Source organism: Sylvia atricapilla, chromosome Z (genome assembly GCF_009819655.1).
Source record: "Sylvia atricapilla isolate bSylAtr1 chromosome Z, bSylAtr1.pri, whole genome shotgun sequence".
Lineage (NCBI taxonomy): Eukaryota > Metazoa > Chordata > Aves > Passeriformes > Sylviidae > Sylvia > Sylvia atricapilla.
In genome coordinates this window covers 88135785-88157161 of record NC_089174.1, presented here as the reverse complement: position 1 = coordinate 88157161, position 21377 = coordinate 88135785, and the positions used below count along the sequence as shown (strand labels likewise).

Below are 21377 nucleotides of genomic sequence, written 5' to 3'. Positions count from 1 at the left end.
TATTTAACAAATAACCAGCTCTGGGACACCCTCTGGGCCACTGCTCCAACAGTGTTTTTTACTGTTTAACAAATAACCAGCCCTGGGACATCCTCTGGGCCACCTCTCCAACACAGTATTTTCACCACCTAACAAATAACCAGTCCTGGGACACCCTCTGGGCCACTGCTCCGACACAGTGTTTTCACTATTTAACAAATAACAAACCCTGGGACATCCTCTGCTGACTCTCCAACTCAGTATTTTCACTATCTAACAAATAACCTGCCCTGTCCAACCCACCCTGGGACACCCTCTGCTGACTCTCCAGTATTTTCACTGCCTAACAAATTTTGGGGGGGAAAATAGGAGTAGACACACCTAAAGTATTTCTGAGAGGCAGAGCTCGAGAGGGAAGGAGAGAGAAACGTCCCAAGCAACTTCGCCAATCCTGAAACCCCATCCAGGTTCTGCACATTTTGGAGATACTTATCCTGCACCTTTATTTCAAATATTTAAAGTGTTTCCAGAATGTGCACATTTTGGAAATAGAGTGGCAATCCTTATTAATACTTCCCCTTACCAGCCTGCTTTTAAATCAAAGTAAAGATTACCTACACCTAAATGGAGGAGGGCTGAACCCAGCGAGGCTCACCGCCAATTCATCGTTATCTCTCCATCGTTATTTATTACCCCTCACTACTGTTCCTTGTGGTGAAGATAATTACTGATTTTATCAGGGTTTTCTTCCACTGTCCTCAACAGGTTGCTCGTTTTGTTTATCAAACAAGCCTCCTGTTGTTTTTTGGGAAAGGTGAATAGAGTTTTTCCAGTTGGTTCACACCAAGCAATCCTGCATGAAACACCCTCCAAAATTCCTTCTTGGCGTGCCACCAGGTCAATTTTATGCCTCTGGCCCACAACCTTATTAAAAACGTGCCTCCTCAAGCATCACTCCAATGCAAGTCTCCCACCTTTCCCCTCAGGAACACCAGGAGGGATCCAAAGTCCCGGTGCCACGGGTCCCAGGGCGGGACATCTTTGTTTAAAGCTTTGCCTGGGCTTAAGCGAAGGAATTAATATTGACAAAAACATCCCGGCGCTAATGAGTTGTTCGTTAGGGCAATAAACATGTCACATTAGAGTCAGCGCAGCCACGAGGTAATTAGCCCTGGAAAAGCTCGGCACAGCGGGGCTGGAATATCCTGGGAGGATGATGAGCATCCCCGGGCTGCAGGATCTGCCGCTGCCCATTTGTATTGCCGAGACAAAAACTGGGCTGTGACTCACCGGGCACAATTCCTCGAGCTCAGGGTGTGCCATTCCTACATCCAGTGGTGCTCAAATAGAATTTTAGCCCGGGGGTTTCATTCTGCATTGGCACATTTGCTCCTTACATCACCTGATTAACCCAGAATGCTAACATTAACCCCCCAATGCTAAAACGTATCGCTTCTCTTCACTGCACAGAAGCCCCTGGATTCCCAAAATGTCTCTCCTTGCGGAATCTCTGCGAGCACACGGCTCCAGGCAGCCTTGTTATCCCCAGTTTGCCAATGGATTTTAAAAAATGAAATTATTTGCTCGGGAAAATCAATAGCCCAGGCAGGAACGAGACACTGAGAACTCTGATCAAGATCCAACTAAATCCAAATGATGGACTCCAAGAATAGGATTTAACTTGATTGTGACCCTTTCTGGATGATTTTTTTTTTCCCTCTGATTGTCCACAGAGAAATTGTCCACAGAGAAATTCACCCAGCTCTCCAGTGGAGAGCTGGGTGAAAATTCCATATCCCTTCATCTCTTTCTGCTCCCGGCCCGGTGAATTTTCAGTTTTATTTTTATTCTGTGTCTTCTCTCATAGGTTGGGCAGGGCTTGGAGCAGCCTGGGCTAGCAGAAGGTGTCCCAGCCCACGGGGACAAACAGCCAAGAACAAATGCAATAAATGCAGTGCTTTAGCTGGGAGGAGCCCACAGCAGGTGAGAATTCCAGCAGCTCCCGACGCTGCCCTAACCTCACTGTTTCCCGGCGAGCTGCTCGGCACATCCCCGTGCCAGGGGAGGCAGGAGAGGCCTGGGCTGTACTCACAGGTGTGCCTGGCCAGGGAGTAGTTGGATCCAGCGCTGGTGAGGCCGAAGCCCTCGGGGATCTGGCTGGAGCTGCGGGGCCGTGTCAGCAGCTTGGGCGGCTCGATCTCCGCGCCGAACTCGGCGCCGATGACGCCCAGCAGCACGATGGCCGTGGCCTGCTTGCGCCTCTCCTCGTAGGACGTGGACACCTTCTTGGGCTGGGGCAGCCCCGACAGGCAGCCTGCAGCAGGGGAAAGGCACAGAGGGACAGGGGGGGTTATACTGCGAGGGGTGTTCCGCAGAGAAAATGAAAAAGGGAGGAACGTGAATCGCGTCTCTGCGAGCAGCGTGGCGGTGGTTCCATTCACCTCTAAAAACCTCCTGACGAGGCAAAAGAGCCCCTGGAACCTGCCAAGAATTCATGGGGAGGGGAAAAGGCACCAGAAAACTCCCGAATTCCCAGGTTTGTTTGCTCAGCGAGAGAAGATCCATGGAATTCTGAGTTTATCTAGTGATTTTTGGGTTGCTTCTTGTTCACTTTCAATTGACAAGCTGCAATTTTTCTTGGTTTTAAAAGATGGGATTTTTTTCCAGGCTAAGTTCTTTGCATGATGTTTGATATAAAAGCATCTTTTGGATATGGGATCCATCACCACATCCAGCCTCCTATTAAACTATAGGATAACAGTCCACACCATTAAACCAAACTGGTATTTTCACATAGTAAAACGTCACCTATGGAATTTTAATGATGGGATGAAGCCATAATCATGAATTTTACATAAAAGTGAAATATGTGTTACTAGTTTAACACAGTCCAGGGATCCTGAATTCCATAAGCAGAGGAGGTTTTTCTGTTTGGAGTAAAATCTCCAAATCTAAGAAGAAATTAGTGGAATGAAACAGCAGTCAGTTATTCTGACAAATTAAGTCCACTCTTACCTAGATGTTAATCTCCAGTCCTGGGGAATTCCCTACCACTTGTCCTACAAAAATAAGGAAGTTTTAACCCTTCCCAAGTGCTGAGCTGGGAGGCATCACCTGCCACGGGCTGAGGCTCGTGGATTAACGAAGGGTGCACTAATGAATGTCTCTGTTAATGACCTCCACGGGGCTCCAGAGGAAAAGAAGGAAGCGAACCAAACGTTAGGAGCTGTGCTCAGGCAACCCCGTCAGCCAAAAGGGAGACAAAAACAAGGGAAAGCTTAACAATGGGAAGGGAGGAGGAAAAAAAAAAAGGGAAAAAAATCAATAGCAACTGCCTTTGGAGGAAGAAGGATGAAAACAGGCTGGAACAAAGCAGAGAAGGAACAGTTGGAATTGTCCAGCAGCCTGGGTAACCTCTGCACGTGTCCCACTGGATGTCACACCCCGGGGTGGCCTCATTCCAGGTGCTCAGGAACCTCAGGTGGGGCTGAAGTGGCCCTAAGCCCTGCTCCAGAACGGTTTATCCCCATCCACGTGCTCAGGAGACACCAGAGCGGCCCCAAGCCCCTCTCCAGGATGGTTTGTCCTGTGTCCTGGCTGTGGATCCCAGCTCTCCGGGAGCGGGAGCGCAGCAGATGCTGGAGCAGGGCAGCGGGATGTGGATCAATAGCCAGACCCCAACCCCGGCAGGGAAGAAAGGAAAAGCCAACACATGTGCTGCTTCCAGGAGGAAATTAAACACTGCAGGGCCTCCCCCCACATCCAGGGATTACAGCAGCACCGAGTTAACCCTTCCCTACATCCCTCAGGAGCATCCTTCACATTAGGGAAAGGATTTTAAGGATCACCCCCTGCCACGGGCAGGGACACCTTCCATGAGCCCAGGCTGCTCCCAGCACTGTTTCCAACCTGCCTTTGGACACTTCCAGGGATGGGCAGTCCACAAGCTCACTGCCCAGCAGAATCTGTATCAGGAGAATTTTTTATGTGTCAACCCAGAATGGCAAAAAAACTCCTTCTGGGAATCTGCAAGCTCCATCTCGATCTGATCTTCATCCACTGGGAAAACCCCCAGGCCTGGGCTAGGGACCAGGAGCTGAGCTCCTTCCTGCTGCCAAGCCATCACTCTTTGTTAAGCCCACAAGAAATCCCAACCAGGACAGGCTGGGAAAGATCCACAGTGTTCCATCAGCAATCTGGAATGTGACAGTTTGATCCTCACAGCTGTAGAGCCCCTCAAATACAGAAAAATCCATCCCCCTGGAAACCTCTGGATGGGGGGAAAACCTGCTTAAATAGAGGGGGATAAAAACTCCTCAATATTGGATTTGTTTTAGGGTTTTTTTTTTAATTACTAGAGGAAGCCCCCAATTAATGGGAATGATTTTTCCCCAGCTGGACTGCCAGGCAGAATTCCCACTGCAGTAACACCTGGAAGAGGAGCCCTTTGATTTGGCCATGAAAATTTGGTATTTTCTCCCTGCACTGTGCCTCCCTTTAATCACGGCCAGGGCTGACACACAGATCCATTTTCCTGACAGGACGCTTGATCACCCTATCACAGGGAGAAAATTAATAACCTCCAGTAGCTCCGCGTGGAAAACACAAGCTGCGGCGCCAGGAGGACAAAAACCCATCGGGATTTGAGCTGGAAAAATCCCAGTTCAGGGCGAGACAAACCAAACTGATCCTCACCCTGTCCATCTGTAAGCACTGAAGGCCCGGAGGTGCAGGAGGCAGAGTGGGGAAGGGCTGGGAGCGTGGGTGAAACGTGCCCAAATTTCCGTGGTTTCCCAGCAGGATCGATGGACGGTGGCGTGCAGCCACGGGGTCAGGCTGCAGTTAACACTTCGGAGCACTCAGCTCCCCTTAATTGGCTTTGCACACTTCTGGGGGGAAAATTAATTTCAGCCCAGCTTACAATAAAAGGATTAAAGGCCCAGTAAGTTCTCCAGGTTTAACCGGCCGAGGAATCGATGGGTTTGGGTTAAGGCGGTTTGAGGAGAGGTGAGCTCTGTGTTTGTCAGCTTGGGCGTGCTCCCAGGGACACAGGCAGGAGTCAATCCTAAAATCCTACCCACCAAAGCTGCGTCCACCCCTGCTCTGAACAGCCAGAGAACCCCAAGGCGGCCCAGCCCAGCTCAGGGGTGCAGCTACACAACCCTCCCATCAGGCTCAGCACTGGGATTTACTCACACACGTGCAGAAAAGAGCACCTGGGAGTGCAGAAACACTGGAAATGGAGCTTCCAAATGGAATCAAATTATTTGCCCGACACACAGAGAGCCTTGAGGAGTCTCTCCAAACAAAACAGAAGTGAAAATACCATCTAGGAAGCCCAGGGACAGCGACCACGAAGAAAATGCAGGGAAATCTTTTATGAAACCTGTGGTTACTCATCACCAACCTCCTGTCACCAAAAGTCCCTGGATGGCTTGGAAGTGAGGCCATTCCTACATCCACAGCTCCCTCAGCTGGCCCAGCAGAGAAGGGGCCCCGGGAGCCCGGCCAGGGAGCTGGAATTCCTGCCTGGAAGGAACACCACCAAGAGAATTGTGGGAATCTCTCCCTGGCAGCCCACCCTGGCACAACAGGGCCATGTGGGAAGGTAAGGAGCTCTTCCCTGTGTCTGGGAATTCTGAGACCCAGGAGCTCCTGTTCTGAGGAGGGAGAACCAAACCTGGATTTCAGCCATCTTCTCCTCCATCTTTTCCCTGTGCCCAGAACCAAGCCCAGACCTGGCAAACATCAGCACCAGCCCACACTGCAGCTGATGATCCATGTCCAGCTCCAGTGCTGGCATTCCATCTGCCCCTGAGAGGCAGCATTTGGGTGCCACAACGGGGGACTGCTGGGTTTGCTGACTGAAAACAGGGTGATGAAGGGCCCCAGCAGGGATCCCCACGCCTCAGAAGGGTGAACTCTCCTTTCCTCCCAAAACACCCCAAATCCGGGGCTGCTTTAAGCCATGAGGGGCTTTAAATCCACCCCTGGGAGCTCCAACCAACCTGGAGGAAGCTCTGAGTGCTGCCAGCCCCACATGTGCCACCAGGAACATCCCAATTCTGCCCACAGGAGCTCCACACCTGGCCTTGGGGATGTTGGGAGAGAATCATGGCATGGGCTGGAAGGGATTTTAAATCACCCCACTTTAAATGGAACTATTTAAATGGAACTCTTCAGTTCCTTGGAATAAAAACATCAGCATCATTCCAAGTGGGATATCCAGATTTGGACTGGTTTGACTGGAGTCTTACCTTTATCTAGAAAGATCTGGAATTCAGCAAGGATTTCTTCTTCATTAATTATTCATCCTTATTAACAGCTTATTAAATCCTGTTCAAAATATTCTGTCTGCCACAATAATTGAATGCCAATGACTCGTTTCTAATAAAACAGTGTCAATACAATCAGTGCTCTGGAATATCTGGAATTCTAAATTGGGAATATTTCAATGGCAGAGCTCTTTTAAGTGCTGGGAGTTGTCACGCCTTAGTAGAAATTACAACTTAATTTCTTTAATTGCAGGTAAAAGATGTGCTTTTCCATGCAGAAAACGAGTGTTTTTGCAGCCATTCCCGTTCTCCTGCACTTTACTGGAATTTTCTGCTCCCTTTTATGAGGGAATATTTCACTGTGCTGCAGCACAAAATGGGTGAGGATGCTGCAGCCTTTTCCAGGGAAACAGGCAGAGACAAAATGGATTCTATGCTGCTCAGATGGGGAATATCAGGCACCTCTCAGCCAGGTTTCAAAGCGCTGGCTCCATCCATCAAAATTTCCCTCAGAATAAAAGGACTTTCCAGTGCAGTAAGGATTTTTTTTTTTTTAATTTCCACCAGAATTTGGAGCTTCAGAGTCGTTGGCATCAATTTACCTACAGAAATTTACCCCCAGAAATGGACTCACGAATCGAGAAATGCCATTTCCAAAGCGATTTCACGGAGCCAACCCCTCGATTTCTCTCTCAGTCAGGAACCAGAGGATGTTTTCAAACCTGCACAGTTCCATCAGGAGCTCTCCATCCCTGCCCATCCCTCTCCTGGAGCTGCACAGCCTGCAGGAACCCCAGCACCTGTCTGCAGGGAGCTGAGGGATGAGCCACAACATCACAACTCTGTGAGATCCCCAAGGAAAACGCAGGAAACCCGGGAAGTTTTCAATGCCAACACTCCTGGAGGTCAGGAAAGCATCCCACTGGAGTGTTCCTGCCTCACACCCCTGAGCCAACAGGGGAAAACGACAGGAAAAATGGTTTTAAGACAGAGACGCAACTTTTCCTAAGGAAACATGGATTTTTCAGACCCTTCCCCTGCACCAGGCTGCTCCTGGAACACTTCCAGGGATGAGGCAGCTGCTGGGCTGAGCTCCCAACTCCTCTCCAACGCTTCTCCCTTAATTGGAAACGGGCCCCAAACGGGGTTTGTGGGGTTGGGAACTTCCCTAACGATGCTGAGCCCACAGATGTCCGGCCCCAAAGCCCTGGGGGAGCTGAATGGGCCTTACTGGGAGACATCTGCTTCCCTGGCAGATGCCCACAGCTTCCCAGCCCGGGCTGTGCTGCAAAGGCCCCTTCTCCCTGAGCCACACTCCTTCAAAAGGGAAAAAGGAACGGAGTGTGCCTCGTGATTTCACGCTCTCCCCACTAACAGCTGCCTGCAAACAGCAGGAAGCCGAATCCTCTGTTCCTTTGGGAACAGATACCTCGTGGATGTTCCCTCAGACTGGGGATTCCTGTCAGCACATCCCAAAAAGTCCCTGGGAGCCCAACTTCTCCCTGTAAAATACCCTGCATTGCCGTCCCATTTGCAATTGTAACAGGCATTTTCCCCATTAGCATCTGAAAGGGGCTGAGGTTTGGATGACAAACCCTCAATTTTTTTTTTGGGAATGGCCGCACAATGCTCCTCCACGTGCTGGATGGGGTCCAGGGAAGGGTTAAATACAAACTCGAAGTGTTCCCCCTCTCTGCCAGCGGGTGTGGAGGACACAAAGTGCCCCTGACAGGTTTTTGGGAGGTGCTGAGCTCCAGTGGAACCTCCTGAAAGGAAAAGGCAGCAGGAATTTCGTGGGGTTTCTGCTGCTGGGGCTGCCAGATGGTGCCGTTTGTGGAGGAGCTCCAACCCGAATTTTCCAGGGCTGGAAAACAGGAGGGAGGCAATGGGAAGCAGCACCTGCTGCTCTCCCTTCCAACCCCTGGGGCAGCAAGGAGAGAAACTTCCAAAGAAGCCCCAGAACTCAGTGTTATTAAAAATTCATTCTGCTGAAAACTCAACATGAGCAACCAAAATGAAAAAAAACAAAACAACCACTTGCTGGTTGCTGTAGTATTTTCTTCTAAACTATGATTTCTTCAAGTAAAACAACTGTAATATCACCCAGAACAAGTAATAAATCGCCTTGGAATTAATTTTAGATTACTTCAGTTAGGTGGAACTAAAATCAGGAAGTCTATAGATGACACAATACAATGCAATTCAAAATGTAACCGAAATATTAATAAAGATTACTCAGAATATTAATAATAAAGCCAACTCACCAAATTCCCAAATTCTGACGGCTGGAGCCAGGAGAATTTATGCCCAACTGGGGAAAAAAGCTGCTTTTTTTCAATAATGTGTGAATTATTGAAACAAAACATCTATTCTGTTTTTGAGGCCCAAAAGAGCCTTTCGGGCATTCAAAGGAGGTTTGAGGATGGACCAAATTTTCTAAATAATTTCTGAACAGCTGAAAAGCCACTGGAATGTATTTCCAACGAAATCCTTAGGCAGCTCAGCTAAAATGTTTCCCTCTCCCTAAATTCTGAGGTGCAAATGATCATTTAGGAAATGATCTCCGTAACTGGAAGCTTTTGGGGAATCCCAAGCTGGAAAAGATCCTGTCAGCACCACACACACCAGCAATCCCACCAATAAATATTGGTCTTAATGGGGCCATCAGGGAAAGAAACTGAGGTGAAAGTGTCTCCAAATTCTTATTTTTCCCTCTATTCTCCCAGTGCAAACCTCACTGTATCCCGCTGAACCCAAAATTCAGGATGCAGCACCCTCAAATCAGATCTTCCTGAACCAATTATTTCAGGAACCATTATAAAAAATTATAAAGAACTTACAGCCTTTGTTTTGGAAGAACTCTTGTGGCTTGTGGGCAGATGTAAGAGCTCCAAGTGTATTAAACTAGATTTAAATGTTATTAAAATGATTTAAGGGAATTCCGTTGATGACATTAATGATACGAATGCTCACCTGCTGCGATGTCGTCATCGGCCAGGTCGTGCTCCTCCTCCTGCACTTTGGCCTCTGTCCCTGAGGGATCTGGGCTGGCAGTCACTGTCTGAAGGGCTTCTGTGGTCACTCCAGCTGCAGGGAACAACCCAACAGCCCCAAATCAGGGATTGGGGCAAAGAACTCCCTGCTTTTTCCTGCAGCAGCTAAACTTCGTCTCATTCCTTCAGCTCCTGCCTCGCTTTTGGGCTCCTTCAACTCCAACCTCGCGCAAGATGCTCAACCTCATCTAGAAACAGCAAAATGGGATATTTATTTGGCTTTTTGGGGCTGACATGGATTATTCCCCATCCCTGGGAGTGTCCCAGGCCAGTCTGCACCTGGCCTGGAACCATCTGGAATCTGACACTGATTTGAATCTGCTGGACCCAAAAACTGGCCGATTTTTGCCTCATATCACTATTTATTATTAATAATTTATGTCCCAATATCAAATGGCAGAATTGGGAGGAGAGGAGGACGTAGGACAAAAGGAATATTTCTTTATCTTTCCTATTCTTCTCCCTCTCCTTCTAGCAGGAAATGAGACTTGTCAAGTCTGTTACATCCCAAATAATTCTTATTCCTTTCCATTCCTCCAACTGCGTATCCTGAATTCCAAGAGTTTCAACACCTACCACAAAAACCTAATCCCAACCTGTTACTACTGACCCCCTGGAAAGGTTTCCAGTCTAACTGAGTTCAGAGAAACTCAAACCACATCCTACCACCCACAGAATTCCTGCATTCCATGAAGATTTAATACCCTGATAGACACCCTGAAGTCGGTGAGTCACAGAAACCACATTTTTAGGGGAAAAAAACCTCATTCTAAGGAAGATGAGCCCATGGAGACCTTCTGGTTGTGGGGAATATCCGTGCATCCCCTGGAGGCCCTGACACCTACTGCAGGAGGCATTTAAGGAGCAGGAGCGGGTGGATTTTTGGGAATGCGGGGATCCCGAGGCCCCTTTCCCCCCGTGTCCCCAGGGAGGGGCAGCTCCTTACGGGAGATGACGCTGTCCATGTACTGGGGCAGGTAGGGAGCCCAGGTGTCGATGGTCTCCTTGCGGCCCGCCTGCTCGATCCTGCGCAGCTCGGCCAGCAGCAGCGCCTGCGCCGCCTCCCGCACCTGCGGGGCAGGGAACAGTGCACACGGGCTGCAGCACGGCTGTGCACCCACACTGCACAGAACACACTGCTGCAGGGGCTGTGCAACACACACAGGGCTGCACCATGGCTGTGTACCCACACACTGCTCAGAACACACTGCTCCAGGGGCTGTGTATCCACACTGCTCAGAACACACTGCGCCAGGGGCTGTGCAACACACACTGCACAAAACACACTGCTGCAGGGGCTGTGCAACACACACTGCACAAAACACACTGCTGCAGGGGCTGTGTACCCACACACTGCTCCTGCAGCACAGCTATGTACCCACACTGCTCCTGCAGCATGGTTGTGCATCCACACACTGCTCAGAACACACTGCTTCAGGAGCTGTGCAACACACACAGGGCTGCAGCACGGCTGTGTACCCACACACTGCTCAGAACACACTGCTCCAGGGGCTGTGCAACACACACAGGGCTGCAGCACGGCTGTGTACCCACACACTGCACAAAACACACTGCTCCAGGGGCTGTGTATCCACACTGCACAAAACACACTGCTCCAGGGGCTGTGTATCCACACTGCACAAAACACACTGCTGCAGGGGCTGTGCAACACACACAGGGCTGCAGCACGGCTGTGTACCCACACTGCACAAAACACACTGCTCCAGGGGCTGTGCATCCACACTGCACAAAACACACTGCTCCAGGGGCTGTGCAACACACACAGGGCTGCAGCACGGCTGTGTACCCACACTGCACAACCTACACTGCTCCAGGGGCTGTGCAACACACACAGGGCTGCAGCACGGCTGTGTACCCACACACTGCTCAGAACACACTGCTCCAGGGGCTGTGCAACCCATACTGCTCAGAACACACTGCTCCAGGGGCTCTGCAACACACACGGGGCTGCAGCACGGCTGTGTACCCACACTGCTCCTGCAGCATGGCTGTGCATCCCATACTGCTCAGAACACACTGCTCCAGGGGCTGTGCACCCACACTGCTCCTGCAGCATGGCTGTGCATCCACACTGCTCAGAACACACTGCGCCAGGGGCTGTGTACCCATACTGCTCAGAACACTCTGCTCCAGGAGCTGCACAACCCACACTGCTCCAGGATTTCCTCTTGTTCTGCACAGGGTTAAAACAGAGTTCTACCAGGGAGCACGAATGAAAAGAGCTGGGTAAAGAGCTGAGGCACTGGGAAAGAATTAATGTGGGCTTTTTGTGCATAGGGGAAGTTGAACCTGTGGGAAATGGATTTGTGGAGGATTCTCAAAGCCTGACAGAAGGCTCACACAGCCTTATGCATCTCTGTGCAAGCTCTGAGATCAAGTATGCTGGCTTAGAAAGGCCGTGGAATAGGATGGACATTGTTGAGAGAGAAACTGAAACAAGTTTCAAATGATGGCCTTGCAAAGAGACCAGATATTTTTGAGAAATAGAGCCGTGGAAGATGTATTGTGGGGTATTTCAGATTTAAGTGTGTGTATTTTAGATGATTTGCTTTAAGGCATTAGCAGCATGCTGTGGAAAAAGCTGCTAAAAAACACTTATTAATTAGGAAATAGTTTGGCTTCTGATTGCGACAGCGTGAACTGTAAGATCTGTACTGATCCCACCCTTCTATGAGACTGAAAATGGGACAGAAGTCCTTAAAACAGCTCCCAGGAGGCATCTCTGGGTGAGGAAAAGGGCTTTCCTGCCACTGAAAGAGCACTGGAAGAGAAGAGCAGCCCCAGAGCACCGGGGCTGAACTGACCTCCAGGCAGCGGTCCTGCCAGCGGCGTGCCAGCATCTCCAGGAGGGGAGGCCGGAATTTCTCCAGCCCCAGCAGGTCTGGGAGCATCACACAGTGCATGGCAGCCAGCTGGCTCCAGCCTGGAAAACACAGGAGACAAACATCCTCCAGTGCAGGGACGGTCATCTGTGGGGACATCTCAGAAATAAATCACAGCAAACTCATGAAAATTTCCCCCTCAAGGGGCTCTCTGGCCTCATTTCGAGTTAGCAAATACACCCCAGCACAGTTTGCCTGCTACCCCTGTTATCCACCTGAATCTTTATTTTAGCACTCCTGATCCAGGTGAATTCCTACTGCACGTCTGCAGAACTATGTAGGTAAAACAAATTGTTGAAATAACACAATGCTCCTGAAATACTCCATATTATATCAAACACACATCCAATATTATCTCCGGCATCGTATTCAAATCTCCATCAACACCAAAACTCAGATTTAAGTGGTGTGAAACTGCCCTTTGTTTGGGTTTTTTTTTGTTTTTTTGTTTTTTTTTTTTTTAATAGCCAACAGGAAACCCTACCCCAGGTATGGCTGTGTTCAAAGAACTGCTTTGGAAATCAAACAAAAATAACAATGGGAAAGGATTTTAGCTGAAGTAAAGGGTAAGTAGAAAAGTGAGGAAGGAGTACCTTCGTTGACTAAGAAACAGGAATGGAAAGCAGAAGTGTCAGAGTGCCCAGATTCCGTGCTGGAAGCAGCAGCAGGAGCAACTTGCAGAGGAAAGAAGAAGAAATAAAAGAGAGAGAAAAAAAAACAAGAGGGAAGTGAGGAGAGCAGCAGCAGAAAAACGGATTAGTATCACTGAAGGATGGAAAACAAGAGGAGGCTTGTGATGATCTTCAACTGAAATATTCAACTTAAAAATAATACTCGGTTTCAAAATAATGGTCAACTCAAAATAATACTCAGCTTCAAAATAATATTCAACTTAAGGAGAATTCCAGGTTTTCCAAGAAGGAAGAGTGAGACATGCAGCTGCAGAGGAACATGGAGACAGTAAGAGAGACTGGGATGTTTTGAAAAGACCAGAGTACATCTAAATCAACTGATTTTTAAACTGCTTTTAGGCAGGGGGGGTTTGGTTTCACTTCATGCTTGACTGGAAATTAGAAAGCTGGCAATTTTGCTGCTTCTTCCCGTATTTCCACACATTTTGAATTTGTACTAAAACCATCAATTACAGCTGCACAAACCCACCCCAGACTGAAACTAAAGCTTCACTCCAGAGTTTTTTGCCTGATGTTGCTGGAGTTGCTCACTCTCTTCCAGTGTGAGGAGTTCCAACCAGCCAAGGAGTGATCCTGGCACCAAGCTGGGATCCCTCCCCCAGAAACACTTTGGGAATGAGGCTGTGGAGCCTTTAGCTGCAGGCTTTAAGCCTAATCAAAGCCAGAATGTTTGGGAGAATTTGAAACAGGCAGAAACTCCTGGGGAGTGGGGAATGATGTCATGGCAGAACCAGCACTTTGTGTTGATCCTTAAACAAGGCCTAACCCCAATAATTTCATTGAGATTAACACTACATTACCACAATACTTTTTCCTGGCACTCAATCATTCTATCTCTTGGTAACAAGGCGTTAAATTCAGAGCGGTGAGCTGGGACAACAGAGGCAGGGTAGCCAAGGAAGAGGCTTTTACCTTGTTTGATTTGCCCTTGTGCTGCGTGGCTGGAGGCGGGCGGGGGCGGCCTGGCCTTGGCCATCTCGGGGGTGCCTGGCCTGGGCGGCCTAAACAGGAAACATCCAGGGGGAGACAATCAGCCCCGGAGGCTCCAGGGTAAACCAGCCCAAACCCAAGGCTAGGCTGAAGTCACAGCTACCTGCTGGGGCCCTTCTTCATGTGGTCCCCGATGAAGGTGGCGTTGGTCATGCTCATCAGCGTGTTGGCCAGCGAGATGACGGAGAGCAGGTGCTGCGTGGTGACGGCCCGGGACACTCCGTAGGTGCCCTTTCCCAAGCCTTCCGTCACGGACATCTTCCTGCCCGGCTCCTCCAGGCTGGCTTTGCCCACGGGCTGGTTGTAGCCAGGGAGCATCAGGGACATGTGGCCGCCTCGGGACAGCAGGCCGAAGGACACGGAGCAGTGAGGCTTCAGCATGCCCAGGCGATCCAGGCACAGCTCGTCCAGCACGGAGTTGAGGCCCCAGGCGTGCAGGCAGGACATGAACAGCTTGGCCGTATCCATGGTCAGGTTGTACTCCAACAGAGTCAGCGGCTTGGATTTGCTGGAGCGATATTCCGGGTCGCCGTCTTCCCTCCTCTGCCTCACGGCCTCCTCGTCCTCATCCTCGTCGTCCAGGAGGTGCTCCTTGATGTTCTCCTTGATGGTCTCCTTGACCTGCTGGAAGAGCACGGCCGCGCGCTTGCCGGCCAGGAAGGAGCCGCCCTTGTCGGAGGCGCCGGGGGCCTTCTGGAGGTTCTCTGGGGACACCAGGGTGGTGTCGGGCCGAGAGGCCTCCTCCGTCAGCAGCTGGATGATCAGCGCCTCCACGTCGAAGAACAGCACGTGGATGTCCGGGTCTGTCAGGTTGGTCTTGATGGCCTGAACCATCAGCGAGTTGTGGGAGTATTTGGGTAGATTCCCCTGGAAAAGCAAGAGAGCAAAGGGAAATTGCCACCACCGGGGAAGTCGTGGATGAGGCAAAGCCTGAAACGCAGCCACGAACCGCAGAAATTCAATTTACAGATGTTTAGAGGTAAGCTGAGCCCTGCAGGTGAGCCACGAGTTCACATTTCCTCCTCCTGAAACCCAGGAGATCGTAGCTAGACTCCAAGGAACAGCAAAATTCCAATCTTTAGTTATTAAGCTTAAAACACATGAAGTATTTCATACTTGGAGGGTGAAGTATGGAATCAATACGTGCCATTAGAAAAGAAGCTGCTCAGATTCACCCAGACCTGCAATTAATTACTGCACCACTTGGTCATTCCCCTTCAGTCCATCTTCCTCCTCCTTCCCTCCCTCTCTGCCGAGGGGAAAAAAGGACGAGGAAGGGAATGAAGGTGCTGTGGGATAAATGCTGAAGAAAGGAGACTGGAAACCAGAACGTTACCCTAAGTTTTTAAGCATTATTCTCCCTAACACCTCCCTCACTCCCAGCACCTGCCCTGGGTGAGGAGCCCACATAAAACACTGCAGGTACAAAGACAACATTCCCAGTTCTGCCTGTGCTCGGCAGGAGCAGCAGCAGGGACCCTGAGCACACGTTTTTTCATGGAAACACGCTGGCGGTGCTCTAAGGGAGGGAGATTGCTTCTCACCGACAGCAGGTGACAGCACAAGGCAGAAGAAAGGGATAAAGCTGGGAACGGAGCTCTGCTGCACTCTGCTGGCCACGAGCTGCGCCAGGGGAGCTTTGGGCTGGATACTGGAGCAATTCCTCATGGAATGGGCTGCCCCAAACCCAGACCAGGGGAAGATTCCAGGCCCTGGGGATCTGGCACCTGGGGACACGGGATAGTGGTGGGCTTGGCAGGGCTGGGGAATGCTTGGATTTGATTTTAAGAGGGCTTTTCCAGCCTAAGCCATTCCAGCTCATTGCAGTGAACTGGCAAACGATTAAAATGCAAATACATCAGAGCATAAAATTCAGTTACTCCCAAAACGCAATAAAAAGGTGTCTCCCTGATCAGTAACTGCTTATTGTGTCTTCTTCCTGAAAGCACTCAGATGTCCAGTCATTTCTTTGGGAGTGTCACAGAAAGAAAAACGAATGAAGCAGGATGTTGAAAATAAGGAGACTGACTGCAAAAAGATGCTGTAACTCCAAATAAATAGCAATAAATAAATAAAACCAAAGAGGAGGTTACACACTGCAGTGGTATCATGGACACCACCATACACTGGGAAAGAACCACGTTTAGGTTTTGGAGAACCAGGTTCAGGTTTTGGAGAACCAGGTTCAGGTTTTGGAGAAGCAGGTTTAGGTTTTGGAGAACTGTGTTTAGGTTTTGGAAAACCACGTTCAGGTTTTGGAGAACCATGTCCAGGTTTTGGAGAAGCAGGTTTAGGTTTTGGAGAACCACATTTAGGTTTTGGAGAACCAGGTTCAGGTTTTGGAGAACCACATTTAGGTTTTGGAGAACCATGTTCAGGTTTTGGAGAACCAGGTTCAGGTTTTGGAGAACCAGGTTCAGGTTTTGGAGAACCAGGTTCAGGTTTTGTAGAACCACATTTAGGTTTTGGAGAAGCAGGTTCAGGTTTTGGAGAAGCAGGTTCAGGTTTTGGAGAACCACATTTAGGTTTTGGAGAACCACATTTAGGTTTTGGAGAACCACATTTAGGTTTTGGAGAACCACATTTAGGTTTTGGAGAATCAGGTTCAGGTTTTGGAGAATTGTGTTTAGGTTTTGTAGAACCACATTTAGGTTTTGGAGAACCACATTTAGGTTTTGGAGAACCACATTTAGGTTTTGGAGAATCAGGTTCAGGTTTTGGAGAACCACATTTAGGTTTTTTAGAACCGCATTTAGGTTTTGGAGAAGCAGGTTCAGGTTTTGGAGAACCACATTTAGGTTTTGGAGAAGCAGGTTCAGGTTTTGGAGAATTGTGTTTAGGTTTTGGAAAACCAGGTTTAAGTTTTGGAGAAGCAGGTTCAGGTTTTGGAGAACCAGCTTCAGGTTTTGGAGCACCACGTTTAGGTTTTGTAGAACCACATTTAGGTTTTGGAGAAGCACGTTCAGGTTTTGGAGAACCACGTTCAGGTTTTGGAGAATCAGGTTCAGGTTTTGGAGAATTGTGTTTAGGTTTTGGAAAACCAGGTTTAAGTTTTGGAGAACCACGTTTAGGTTTTGGAGAAGCAGGTTCAGGTTTTGGAGAACCACATTTAGGTTTTGGAGAACCATATTTAGGTTTTGGAGAACCACATTTAGGTTTTGGAGAAGCAGGTTCAGGTTTTGGAGAAGCAGGTTCAGGTTTTGGAGAACCACATTTAGGTTTTTTAGAACCACATTTAGGTTTTGGAGAACCACATTTAGGTTTTTTAGAACCACATTTAGGTTTTGGAGAAGCAGGTTCAGGTTTTGGAGAGCTCTGGCCCAGAACCCTGTGGTTACAAGGACGGCACCTCCCGGATCTGACCTCCCCCTGCACAGACGGAGCACACCCACCTTATCGGAGGCCTCGGAGGCCAGCAGGTTGGTGGCCAGGGTCTGCAGCTTCTGGTGGGCCACGTTCTTGAGGGCGGCCAGGCTGCGGCGGGTCATGGCCTGCTTGAGGTTGACGGCGGGGTGGCTGAGCGTGTCCACGGCGGCCGGCACGGCCTCGTCACAGGCGCTGAGGATCTCCACGGCCGTGATCCCCATCACGCACCGGTCCAGGGCCCCTGGCAGGCGGGAGAGGCAGGGACAGCTCAGCACACCACACAGCACAGGGAGTGACGCTGTGTTTGAACAGCTGGGCCCTGAGTGAGTGCTCCTGAATGTCCTGGCTTCCTCCTCTGCCCAGGTGGGGATGGTACAGGAGAGGCCAAGCTGGTGCTCGGATTTAGATGTGTATTAACTCCTGTCTATAGTACAGCCTCACCAGCCGTCAGTTCTGCTACACTCTGACTAACTGGGGTGCAAAATGGATGCCTCTCCATCTCTGCAAAGCCTTTTCAACTAACACCTACATTATTTATGCTTTTAACCCAATAACCAAAACCCAAAGGGCTGCAAGGAGGACCTTTTCACACAGTAAGAAAAAACCACCCAGGACCAGGAAGAAGAAGGACTTAGACAATGCCCTAAATCCTTCATATTGCCCCATAGATATAATTATAAAATAAACCTTAAATTCTAAGCTTTTCACCCTGTGAGACAACACAATTCTATTCAAACTACACACCCACAACCCCAGTGCTACCAGCCAATTTTGGAAGCTTGTTCCACGGCCTCAGGTCAAATGTAGTGCTTGCCTGAGGGCCAGTGCCCCTCAGAACAGAAAGCCTGAAACTCTCAGCTTCCAGAATCCCAACACCTAAAAAGATGGCACGTTCCCCAAATTTCCATGAGGTTCAGAAACAGCCCTGGGGTGATTCTGTACTGAACACCTGGAGTGATAAACTCCAAACAGAAACGTGCCAAAGTGACACAAGCAGAGCTACATTTATACCCATCCCAGATGGATCAGTCTCCCTGTCTGGGCTCACCAGTGTCCATCTGCCAGACGTACACGGAGCCATCAGAGCACCCCACCACCAGGTAGTCATCGGAGGGCCTCCACTTGATCACTTGGATTGGGAAGAGGTGGCGGGAGGCCAGCATGATGCATTTCTTCTCCCTCAGACTCAGCAGGCCCACGGAGTGATCACTGGCCACAGAGCAAACGCAGTGCTGGACTCTTGCCTAATCAAGGGAGAAAGAGAAAAAGCTTCATCATAATGCAGAGGTGGTGTTAGAAACCTTTTCCTGCACTGGGCCAAGCAGGGTGACCAAAAGCCTCCTTAACGAACAAAACTCAGGTACCTACATCAATGTTCAAACTCACTGAGAACAGAATTCCCTGACCAGAAATTCCCTTTAATCCATCCTTTGCACATCAGAGAGAGAAAATGGGTATTAAACCCCATTTTGCTAAGCAAATCCCCAGGTTTTCAATCTGTTGCTTTGTTCATTAATTCTACTTATTCAGCTAAGAACATTTCAAGAGACAAAACTGTCTCTAAACCCTATTTTAATAGGTTTAATAAAGCCCCTATTTTCAATCCAAACATGATGGAAGAAACCATAAATAACAGAATAACCCAGCTCTTTCAGTGAGGCTCTTGCCAGGGCTGGGTCGGCGCCACACCCCCGGCATTCCACGCTGCATTCCCATCCTCAGGGAGGAGCTGGACGAGGCTACCCCGGAGAACTCACACTGCAGTTCTCGGGTGGAACGAGCAGCTGGGTGATCTCTCCCCCGTGGACGCAGAAGATGTGTTTCATCTCTCCCGAGAAGATGTCCCAGATGATGACGGAGAAGTCCACGCCGCCGGAGACGAGGTAGCGCTGGTCGTAGCGGGAGGAGACCTGGTGAGGGTACAGCAAACACGTCACCTTGTTCCGGTGGCCTCGCAGCGTGCGGTGAGGGGGCCAGCCTGCCACGGGGAGCACAGCGGGAGAGAGGGAGAAGAGGAATTCAGTAGGACAGCCTTTGCTCTGCCACTCACACCCCCAAACGAGGAAGGTAACGTTCTATGGAACCCACACGTCCAGCAGTGTGAGGGTTTTATCTCCTTTTCTTTGTGTTAGAGCTGGCATTGATACACAGGAGCTGTAGTTTTGTGTTTGGACCCAGTGTATCACAGCCTCACGAGTTCTGAGCTCTAGCTAACAAGGCAGAAAATGAAGAACCTCTAACTATTCCTGTGGTGTCTTTTTAAGCATTAAGTGTCCAATAACAAAATGACACCTATATTATTTATACTTTCAACAAGTAATTGACCACACAAGGTCTGCAATGCTGACCTTTTTCACCCAGTTAGAGAACCAAAACCATGAAGAAGAAGGTGAAGAAGAAGGACTTAAATCCTCCACATTGCCCCATATATATTACTATTAAAAAACGCTTAAATTCGAAGCTTTTCACCCTGTGAGATCACACAACACTATTCAAACGACACACCCACAACCCCAGTGCCACCACTCAATTTGGGAAGCCTTTTCCACTGCCTCAGGTCAAATGCAGTGCCATCACTCAATTTGGGAAGCCTGCTCCACGGCCTCAGGTCAAATGCAGTGCCACCACTCAATTTGGGAAGCCTTTTCCATGGCCTCAGGTCAAATGCAGTGCCACCACTCAATTTGGGAAGCCTGTTCCACGGCCTCAGGTCAAATGCAGTGCCACCACTCAATTTGGGAAGCCTGTTCCACGGCCTCAGGTCAAATGCAGTGCCACCACTCAATTTGGGAAGCCTTTTCCATGGCCTCAGGTCAAATGTAGTGCCACCACTCAATTTGGGAAGCCTGTTCCACGGCCTCAGGTCAAATGTAGTGCCACCACTCAATTTGGGAAGCCTTTTCCATGGCCTCAGGTCAAATGTAGTGCCACCACTCAATTTGGGAAGCCTGTTCCACGGCCTCAGGTCAAATGTAGTGCCACCACTCAATTTGGGAAGCCTGTCCCACGGCCTCAGGTCAAATGCAGTGCCACCACTCAATTTGGGAAGCCTGTCCCACGGCCTCAGGTCAAATGTAGTGCCACCACTCAATTTGGGAAGCCTGTTCCACGGCCTCAGGTCAAATGTAGTGCTTACTTGAGGCAAGAAAGCACAGCAAGCCTGAAATTCTCCAGGCTTCCCCCACAACAGCAGCAGCCCGAGCATGACGGACAGGAACCCAGGGAGCTTTCCTCAGCCCCCGGCGCCGCAGTGCCAGGAGCAGGGGGGACACTGCCCTGTCTCCGAACCCCGCCGGGGTGCGCGCGCAGGCGGCAGGCCGTACCTCGGCGCAGCATGTGCTCCCCCTGCAGCAGCTGCACGATGGCGGTCTGCGTGGCGGGCACGATGACGATGCTGCCGTCCTCGCGGCCGCACACCAGGCGCCCGTGGGCCGGGATGTAGACGCTGGCCGTGACCCGCAGCGGCTCGGCGCCGTGCGGGGCCGTGCTCAGCTGGTCGATGATCCCCGCCGGGCGCGGGCTCAGCTGGTCAAAGGCCTCCTGCAGGGAGATGGACGTGCTGCTCTGCAGGCCTGCCAGGAGAGGAGGGAGAGCGTCAGGGATTGGGGCGGCTGCCAGGTGCCAGGTGTCGGGAGGTAGAATTCAGTGTTTAAGGTCTCTCCCAGCCCTCTGCGTCAGGGGTTGGGGCAGCTGCAAGGTGCTGGGAGGTGGAATTCAGTGTTTAAGGTCTCTCCCAGCCCTCTGCGTCAGGGGTTGGGGCAGCTGCAAGGTGCTGGGAGGTGGAATTCAGTGTTTAAGGTCTCTCCCAGCCCTCTGCGTCAGGGATTGGGGCAGCTGCAAGGTGCTGGGAGGTGGAATTCAGTGTTTAAGGTCTCTCTCAGCCCTCTGCGTCAGGGGTTGGGGCAGCTGCAAGGTGCTGGGAGGTGGAATTCAGTGTTTAAGGTCTCTCCCAGCCCTCTGCGTCAGGGGTTGGGGCAGCTGCAAGGTGCTGGGAGGTGGAATTCAGTGTTTAAGGTCTCTCTCAGCCCTCTGCGTCAGGGATTGGGGTGGCTGCCAGGTGTCGGGAGGTAGAATTCAGTGTTTAAGGTCTCTCTCAGCCCTCTGCGTCAGGGGTTGGGG

The 21377-nt window shown here is 50.2% G+C and overlaps 1 protein-coding gene across 2 annotated transcripts in view; it reads right to left on the bottom strand.

Annotated features, from left to right (window-relative positions):
- Positions 1 to 21377, bottom strand: part of WDR7 (WD repeat domain 7) — a 49852-nt gene that overhangs the window by 18047 nt on the left and 10428 nt on the right. The window contains exons 11-21 of one of the 2 annotated variants that reach the window (XM_066339285.1): positions 20582 to 20830; positions 19016 to 19236; positions 18307 to 18502; positions 17285 to 17499; positions 13996 to 14759; positions 13815 to 13903; positions 12804 to 12884; positions 12133 to 12251; positions 10254 to 10377; positions 9228 to 9341; positions 2072 to 2293 (exon numbers count right to left, since the gene is read on the bottom strand). In XM_066339285.1, the coding sequence (XP_066195382.1) occupies positions 2072 to 2293; positions 9228 to 9341; positions 10254 to 10377; positions 12133 to 12251; positions 12804 to 12884; positions 13815 to 13903; positions 13996 to 14759; positions 17285 to 17499; positions 18307 to 18502; positions 19016 to 19236; positions 20582 to 20830 (2394 nt within the window). The remainder of the gene's footprint in view (positions 1 to 2071; positions 2294 to 9227; positions 9342 to 10253; positions 10378 to 12132; positions 12252 to 12803; positions 12885 to 13814; positions 13904 to 13995; positions 14760 to 17284; positions 17500 to 18306; positions 18503 to 19015; positions 19237 to 20581; positions 20831 to 21377) is intronic. The other variant, XM_066339287.1, reaches the window with a different exon arrangement.